Source organism: Malurus melanocephalus, unplaced genomic scaffold, assembly GCF_030028575.1.
Source record: "Malurus melanocephalus ecotype Western Australia unplaced genomic scaffold, MMel_1.1 scaffold_50, whole genome shotgun sequence".
NCBI lineage: Eukaryota > Metazoa > Chordata > Aves > Passeriformes > Maluridae > Malurus > Malurus melanocephalus.
The window spans coordinates 2,983,086-2,992,252 of record NW_026623282.1 but is presented as its reverse complement, the minus strand read 5'-3'; the positions used below and the strand labels follow the sequence as shown (position 1 = coordinate 2,992,252).

At 38.4% G+C, this 9,167-nt stretch overlaps 1 protein-coding gene across 5 annotated transcripts in view; it reads left to right on the top strand.

Annotated features, from left to right (window-relative positions):
- Positions 1-9,167, top strand: part of SH3BP2 (SH3 domain binding protein 2) — a 37,647-nt gene that overhangs the window by 12,767 nt on the left and 15,713 nt on the right. Inside the window, exon 1 of one of the 5 annotated variants that reach the window (XM_057365300.1) lies at positions 6,951-7,200. The exons of 3 other annotated variants lie outside the window; for them this stretch is intronic. In XM_057365300.1, coding sequence (XP_057221283.1) covers positions 6,977-7,200 — 224 coding nt within the window. In that variant the 5' untranslated portion in view covers positions 6,951-6,976. Of the gene's footprint in view, positions 1-6,950; positions 7,201-9,167 lie in introns of those variants that run through there. One more of the 5 variants, XM_057365299.1, reaches the window with a different exon arrangement.

The following is a 9,167-nucleotide window of genomic DNA, read 5'->3' as shown; positions in this document are numbered from 1 at the left end:
TGCAGTGCCACTGCATCCATTTCCATTACCTGTAGTGTTCTGAAGTCCTTTTCCCAAAGTGAATGAGTTATAGTTTTGTRAACACCTTTATAAGCGTTGTGTCTTGACATATGGGACAGGTCAGAAAAAGACCTGATTTGAGAAGAAGAGCTGAGTGACATCAAGGTCAGATGGAAAGTAGGAATCTAGAATTTGTGTGTTAGCTCCTTGCCTTTGTTCCATCTTACTGTCAGGTGTTCATTACTTTCATAACATGATGCATGGGGTTTTTATCTATTTAGAAACCTTACAATAAACTGCTGGCACCGTGGTGGTGATATATGTGATTGGGCAAACTGRTCTGTGGGGTAAAATACAACTGTTGTTCATATCTTATGAAATATTTCATATGAATGTCTTCTGTACTTGAAAATAGCCCTGCATGAACTCGCTTTTGAATGCAGCTCTACAGCTTTGGAGATTTAAGTCAATGTCAGGCTAATCCTCGCTGTCGGAGCTCATTTAAACAAGATTTAGTGGGAATGAATTTTTTTCCTTTTAGTCATACTTCTGGAAGAAGTAATGATTTCCATAAAGAAATGGTAATATAAAAGGCCATTGTTCGAATTGTCTTGTAAAAGAAGCCCATTGCATGTGATTATATGTTTTTATGGGCCTTTTAAGTGATATGCATTGTCTGTTCCTTCTCATGCTTTCCAAATTAAAATTGTTTGTTTACTGCTCTCTTTCTGGAGCAGCTTTACAGCACACATTTGTTTTAATTTTAAAATCTTCACTCAAAATCCCAACTACATGTGATGTGGTGTCTAATTGAATTCAGCTTTTGTAGAAAGTAAGCATGAGCTTACAGAGCTTCTTCTTTCTGGTACTTCTTAAAATAAAACAAAACAAAGCAAAAAAMCACCAAAACCCAAAGGTTTACTTAAATGATGAAATACACAGTAGCCTTMAATCCTGGATATTGTAAATCATGCTCCTACCTGTTTCAGTCCTTTGATCCRGTGTTTTGTGTGGTGGGAGTGGTAAAATACTTATGCCTTACCACATCCTTTGGAGAAGTTTGTATCATGATTTAAAAGGGAACATTAACTGGAATAAAGAATCCATATTTCTGCACCTATTTACTCGCATGAGGCTTTGAGCACAAGGAGCTTCAAAGCTGCTGAAGGTGGGGACAGTCCATTAGCAATACAACCCAGTTGGGCCTTCTAATTGTGTAAATCACACTTGCATGGTTATTATCTTATTTGGATATTCTGGTTCRTAGTCAGAGTTTCCAAGTCTGAGAACAGCATATTCTGAGATGCTTCACTGCTTGTTTAAAACCCAGCACCACCTACTGTGTTGTACAGCAGTAAAGTACAGAGGAGTCTTTGCAGTCACACTGTGTCTTTAAATTGTATCAATAGTTTTGTACAAGCAAAATAAAAATAGAAAAGCTTTGTTTTGTTTTGTTTTTCYAGGGTCTAGCGGAAGTTGAGCTTCCTCTTTGGTGCTGGCTGCAGCGATTTGCCTGCGTTTGCTGAACTATGAGGTTCCTGCAGTCACCAGGAGAGGGAAACACAGGCTTGAAGGACTCATAGATGGCATATCCCAGTGCTTCCACTAAACCAGGGCTTTCTGCACTTCTTTAGAATTCAATCAGTAGGTTGTCATTGGGGTCAGCGAGTTTGTGAATTTACTCATTGCGTTTTTTTGTTGATAGACATTCAGAAGGACATTACAGGCTTTATGTGGTTTTGTTGGTTTTAATATCCAGCTGCAGGAATGTTTTAAAATTGCTTATATTCAGCAAGTTTTTTGTTGATTTGCATATTTCTTCAGACAAAATACTCTAACTAGCAATAGTCTTGGACCTCAGTTACATTAGTCTTGTATAAGTACAGTATTCGATGAACTCGTGGATGTTGTATATCTTGCCAAAATGCCTTAGTGTCAGAAAAAATGGGGAACATAAGTATAGGCTACTAAAGATGTTTATTTTTTTTGTTTTGTTTTGTTTTGTTTTTTTTTTTCCCCATTGGATTCTTGATGTAATTTAAATCCATTTAGGTAAAATTCTAAGAAAGCAGAAAAAATATGCTTTAAAATCGCTAATGGATATTTGACCCCTTTCTAGATGTTTCTAATAGCTCTGTTTTGGTGTTGCATTTACTAAATGATCTGTCAGTATAAATGCTTCAAGTTGTTTTGGCAYCTAAGCAGAAATTATTTTGGCATCCAACAATGCTTCCTAATTTATCAATTTTRAGTACCTTAGTGAGAGAATTGTGGGCAGTTAATCACAAACCATCCTAGCAATAAAATTGTTTTAACAGTAATATCTTGGAATTGAAAACTCCTGCCAAGGAAATAAATCATTTGTGGAAACTCCCACTTTCTGTATCTRTGTGTATTTGGGGAAACTCCCTTTGCAGCTGTCTGCACGAATAGRATCTTGGCAATCACGTTTGTACTTCTGCTTAGATACATGTTTTTTTTTTAACCTGTGTACTAGTTTAAATTCTTCTACAAGCACTGATGAAAGAGAAGTTAATCAAAGTCATAGGGGCATTTACAGTCTTTTGTAYAAGAACCTTGTATATAAGTAACAGTTAAAAAGAACAAAGAAGGCATTMATCTATTTTCAATAGTATTTGAAAGTGGCGTGTTGGTAATATGTCTGAATTTATATAAAAAAGGAAAAAAAACCAAATTATTTTCGGGACTTGTCTTCTAATTTAAGCGTTGTTTATACCAGATGTTACTGGAATGGTCTGACTGGTGCAGACTTGACCCAGTTAACTCCCTGGGTGAATGCTCCTATACAATTTTGAGGCGCCTTTTGATTCAGTAGAAATCCATTAAACTTGAAAAGCTACACATAAATTTGCCAACATTGAAAATTATGCTGTTATGGCTGAATTAATCTTAATTTAGTCCTTATTTCATAGAACCATTTAGGTTGGAGAAGACCTCTAAGATTGTTGAGTCTTAACTTTCAAGCTAACATCAATGTGCTGTTCACCACTAAACCGTGTCCCCAGGTTCCACATCCACAAACATTCTTCAAACATCTCCTGGGATGGTGACTTCACCACTTCTCTGGGCAGCCCATCCCAATGCTTGACAACTCTTCCTGTGAAGAAATTTTTCCCAATACCCACTTAAATCTTCCCTGGCTCAACTTGGGACTGTTGCCGCTCATCCTATCACTTGTTACCAGGGAGAAGAGACCAATCTCACCTGGCTACAGCTTCTGGGCGGGGAGTTGGAGGCAGTGAGAAGGTCCCTCCTGAGCCTCCTTTTCCCCAGGCTGAGCCCCCCCAGCTCCCTCAGCCCCTTCTCATGGAACTTCTCTTCTAGACCTTTCCCCAGCTTCATTGCCCTTCTCTGGACACACTCCAGCACCTCATTGTCTTTCTAGTAATGAGACGCCTTACAATATATTAATATAGAGTCTTGCATTATTTTTCAAGGCTGGTTGGTGTAAGAGAATCTGTTAAGTAATAGTCTTCTTATACTGAGGTTGCAGATGCTTCTTGTCTTGAAGCTGCATGGTCTAAYTTGCTTTTTTAGAAGCTGTGCATATACTGCAAGTACTTTGTGACTGTGCTTTAGGCACAGACGTTTGAGCAATATATGACATTAACTGTATCTCAAAATCAAAGTCATGACATCATCTTCTAGGATGTGTGCCAAACTGTTTGGTGAACCAGTCATGAAAAGTTACAACTTTATTTTAAAATTGATATGCTTTTTCTCTGATGTGTGGCTTATTTATTGCAGAGCAGTGCTGGCTGGCTCTTTTTGAAGTTCCAAGCCAACAATCCATCTATAGATGTTTGGAATCTAARAGCCACTGGGGTATAAGTAGAAACTTGGAAGCTTTCTGACTTGAAGTGTTTCTTGGAATTAGATTGAATATATATTATCAAGACTTCAGCYACCCATTTTAAGTATATGTAATAAATAAGTAAAAATATTATTAGGACTTCTTCAGATCTTCTGAAGTAAGCTGAAGGAAGGAATAATAGCTGAAGTTTAAAGTGCAAGAATTCTCTCAACATTGAAAGAGGATTTTTGGAAGTACTGGCCTCATTTCTTCTTGCTGCTGATTCTTATTTTTAAGATAATGCTTCAGTTCACACAGCACAAGTAATTCTGATACRTGGTTATTTGTATTTTCACAAGATTGCCTTATTTAATAGATGAAGGATTCAGGYGAGTAATTTACACTTGTTTTGCAATTTGCAAATGAGAAGCATGCATCTGACAAATATATTCTCTCTCACTATAATGGATCTGTCTTCACTGTCATCTGGAAATCTGAAACTAAACTAGTTTGGTAGAATTAATGAAATMATAAAACTTCTTATAATCTACTCCTGATTCAAATTTAGGACACATTCTGTTAATCCCTTACTTTCTTAATGCCTTATTATACCGTAGCCTTTTGTAGAAATATATAATGTATGAATTTTTATATTATTCTGAGAGGAACTTAACAACTGAGCTGACTTGCTGCAGCTGAAAGAAAATGGTTTTCATGCTATTTTAATTTTGTTAGTGCTTTTTAAAATTTTCTGCGTTGCCTGTTGCTGTGGTCCTCTCGTGCTAGTTTCATGTGCAGTCCATTCTTGCAGTTTCCTGTAAATTTGTCAGCAAGAGGAAGCGCTCCTGCTGCAGACACAGCTCAGCCCTGTGGTCAGAGAAATGAATTTATACCAGCAAGGACAGTGTTCTGCCAGATGTGTTTGTGCCCTTGTATCCCAATAATTGATGATAAGTAGGATTGCTTTCCACTGCCAGCAAGAGCTGCTCCTGACAATGGCAGAGAAGATGAGCTGATTTCCTCAGGCAGTGGCCCTGCTGGARTGAAATCCAAGTGTTGGTGCCAGAYGYTTTGCCTCTTCCTTTCAAGGCTATCTGAGTGATATTCTATAATGTTCATGAAATGAAATATCTCCTTTGGAGTGCAATTCTCCCCTAGGCTAGCTTGGTGCAAGGCTGCTTCTCACCACTGATTTTGTGGCGACGAATGAAGATCAGTGATCTGAAAACCATATACCAAAGCTCCMTGTATAATAGAAATTTGCTTTGTGAAGAAGGATATATTTAGTACTTTTTCACTTCCATGACAAACATGCCAATCAAATCCATAAAGCTTTTGTGTCTTATTAGATTCTTTAGTTGCAACTTTGAAATACAATCCGTCTGATGAATGTTTGGTCTAGAAAGGTAAACTGAATTTAAAGTCTCACAAAACTATGAAACCTCTAAACTTTGATTATTCTTTGGTGGAACACCAGCTTTTGTATGTGAAGTGGCTTCTATTCTGATTCTGGGACCATCTTGCWAGTGCTGGAAATCACCAGAGAAGTTGAAATGGGATCTTGGAACTTGAAATGAAAAATCCTGCTGCATTTCTGAGTGCTCAAGTGAAGAAAGAGAGAGGACAGCATCAGAAAGGTTTGAAATGAAAAGCAGAACCTCAGGAATATGTGTTGGATAAAGGAAGCATGGTTTAATGAAGCTGGTGAAGCCAAAGAGGATGGTACTGTAAGTTGTGGACTTTGGAGGGGAAAACCARGAGTTCGGTGTGTCACATCAGAAAAGGGAAAGAGGAACTGAAGGGTTTTTTCCAGTGTTGCATATACTCTAGTGCTGTCATTATGATTGTAGTTTTATTACTAAGTTGGAGATAAAGCTTGCAAAGATACTAATGCAGGCTTGGAAGAGTATGCAGAGAACTCAGAGAGGAAAGATTGCTTTAGAGCAGYRTTGCATTAAAAATTGCAWTTAAAGCACTCTAATGGGTRACTGAAACWGTAGCAAATAAAACAAGTGAATTTRATTGACAAACCTCTGAGATKAACCCTTTGTACTTATATTCTGTGTGACAAATCTCTTAAGCCCCTGAGACAGCTGGGTATTGATCCTCATTGAAGAGCACTGGGATCTTGTGTTGATATGATGATCCTTTTGAGTAAAAAGTAAAATAYCACACAGGTGTGTGGTATTTATGGTTTTAGTTTCTCCTCCTATAGAGCCTGCTGGGTGCTCTGTGGTGACAGAACTGTTTTTCTAGCCCATACAGGCATGAGCAGTATCTGAAATGTTTCTTTCTTTTGTGCTTTGACTCTTGGGTAGTTTATAAAAAGAGATTTTGCGTGGGGACTTCTTCCTTTTATTTTGGGGTACAGATTGATGTCCATTTCCCCAAAAATATGTGAAGTAAATTTTGCTTGGCATATTTTTATCCATCATTCTGAAACTTGGTAGTTAGTTTTGTCTTGTTCAAACTTTTAAGCCTGGAATGTTGTTTAAATCTAGACAAGTCAGTGAAACATTTGAATCCTTTTAAAGACTTCAGATGAAAATAAGTGTGAAATAATGGCATTTATTTTTCATCAATAGGTGCTACTTGTCCTGTAGAACTGTGCATTGTAAGCCTCTTGAACTCGAATTTTATTGTCTTTTATGGTTTGTGTAGCATCAAATGTACAGGCAAGACTTGCTCTAAAGCTTATCTATGCTGCAGAATTTTTTGGAGTGGCTTTTTCGATTGTTTTGGGTTGAAGAGGGAAGGACAAGCTCCAGCTATGGGGGAGAAAACAGATTGAATACTTACAGTTCTGTGATGCAATGTAAGTACCTGAGGCTCTCCAGGAGCACAGACAGCATTTCTGAGCGGTGCCTCTGCCAGTGTGAGAGCCAGAGAACACTGAGAGAAAAAAGGACAACTTTCTTTTTCTCCCATAGGAAAGTGGTTGATGGAAAGGTGAGCAGGAAGAAAGTGATCCCTGGAAAACCCCCTCTGCTTTCTAGCTCGATGTCTGTCAGAGGATTGAATGTGGGAATTGATTTACAGCCTCTCTGGGAAGCTGGGAAATCTGACAAAGATAGAGCTGCCCACTGTCAGTGCGGGAAACAGGAAGTAACAAAGGAAACAAGTCACTGCCTCGGCGTCACTTTTGGCCACCGCGCCGTGCAGATGCACAAGCAGCCGGGGCAGGGTTTCTTTTCCTTTTGTGTGTTGAGCAGACAGCAGCTACAGCTGTGCCTTTCAACCACKCTAACCTGGGAGAAGCGCAGAGATGTTCCTGCCATGCCTGAGAGGGGTCATAAGTTGTTAATGGCTCTGTCATCACAAAGGAAGCAATCATTCGGTCARACTGTCAGCAGAAAAACTATGTGTCGATCAGAAAAGGTCACCAGGTTAGTGCTCTTYGTGGCTTGTACTTCTGTCATCTTTTCTCCTTCAGCCTCAGCAGGCTACAAATAACAGTAGAGTATGGTATCTGGGCTGAAATACTTTTATCTCATGCAGAAAATTCAAGGATAAGGAATTGGAGGGGGAAGAGATGAGCTGGGTGTTGGTTGAAAGCTTTTGCCAGGAAAGRAAAGCAAGTTAAAGAGAGTAAACTTAGTTATAGTGTATCCCAGTTGGGCTTATTTCTCTCTTCCCTTTGTCTTGTAAGATTTATTTGACTTCAGTGTTTGTACTGTGCTATTTCTGAGAGAGTATTGTGAAAGAGGCTGTTAGAAGTATTAAGAAATGGAATGTGTAACCAGAAAAGTAGGAGAGATATGGAAAAGTATTTCAGAAATACTGGAGAATGGTTACTAAGTGGACAAGAGTCCTGATAATTCTGCAGAAAGCAGCTTTAAGAACAGATGGTAAATGTTTAGATGGTTGAATCAGAGAAGTTGTTCTTGCTTAGAATTGCTGAGAGCACTTAGGAGAAACTTTTCCTGTTCTRCAGTGTGTAATGCTGCTTCATTTTTGGTAAAGTCTTTTGGAGAGTCTGATACTTCAGTCTGCCTCTGTGTGATATGAGGAATATGTTCATTTCTGTAAGTTATGCGTTGTGTATATCACATTATTTGTAAGTTATGTATTCAGAAGTTAATTAGCATCTGGCTTGGCTAGAGTTTACTTTCAAAATAAAATTTAAAGACTAGAGGTTATGAGYTTACAGTTCTAAAAGTTCTCAGTCATAATTGGCATAGAGTGCATTGTTACAAATTCAGATCAGGTTTACTTTTTGTGCTGCAACTTTGGAGGCTGTGTTTTGGTTTTTTCTAGCATGACCAAACTGGGCTCCAGGACAGATCGTAAATATTATTAAAACAAGTGAGAACTTTTAAAACAACTTTTGGCAGCAGCAGTCTCAGAGAATGAGGGTAATGTTTTTTTTTACGCCTATATACTGCMATCATGGCAGATGATCACATCTGCCATATATTCTGCTGAAGTTAAGCAAGAACTGAGGACTCTTCCAGGATGCAATCCTTAATTGAATCAGCTTGTATTTGCTTTAATTGGGCTGAATGCCAATAGCTCTTAAGGCCAAGAGGGGTAAGAGTTTTTCTATAATGTAATCCAGATTTTTAATGTGGCAGAATTTTACTTTTACTCATGGAAAGACTTYTAGCCTGTAAAATTATGCCCTAGCCTCCAATCTAGCTATTCCCTATATGCTGAACAAGGAGATAGGTTAAAATTGCTTCACAGAGGTATACRTGTGCCTGCTACAGAATAACAGGAGTGTGCTATTCATTGGGAGTTTGAGCTGGTAGCAGTACTATGATTCAGAAAATATTTCTGCATCTGACTGGCCTTATCCTGGTTTCAGAATGAAATGTGTAATTTCACTTTTTTTCATGCTGTTTAACTTTCAGTGTACTTTGCAATAAAAAAATGGCTCATTGTGATAGTGTTTGAGAAAGTATATGTGATAGACTTGGACTTGATGTTATTGATACTTTAGCAATACTCTGCAAATTGGTTTTGGTTTTCWGTCAGGCAGATCAGTTTGTATGTATGAAGTGGTTACAGTAGTATTGTTTAAAGCTTTGTGTCATGCTCCAGAGTGTTGATCCCACTGTTCTGTCCTTCCAAAAKCACTCTTGAATGATGAAGCACATCCTAGAAACTGCTGCTCTACTGTTTCTCCTGCTACAGTCCAAGGCCTTTCATCTCCCTCGCACAGGATTGTCACGGCAATCACCTGACAAACRAAGTGATGCAAGGCCTTTTCCTGTCTGCTGCTATCCTCTTCTGGTTCAGGGGGTTCCATTCAGTGGGGGAGAAAATTAATTCAATAGCCACATGCAGTGGGTTTGCAGTTTGGGTGGAAAAATTGATTTAAAAATATGCATCTACTTCCTTGGTGAGTGGG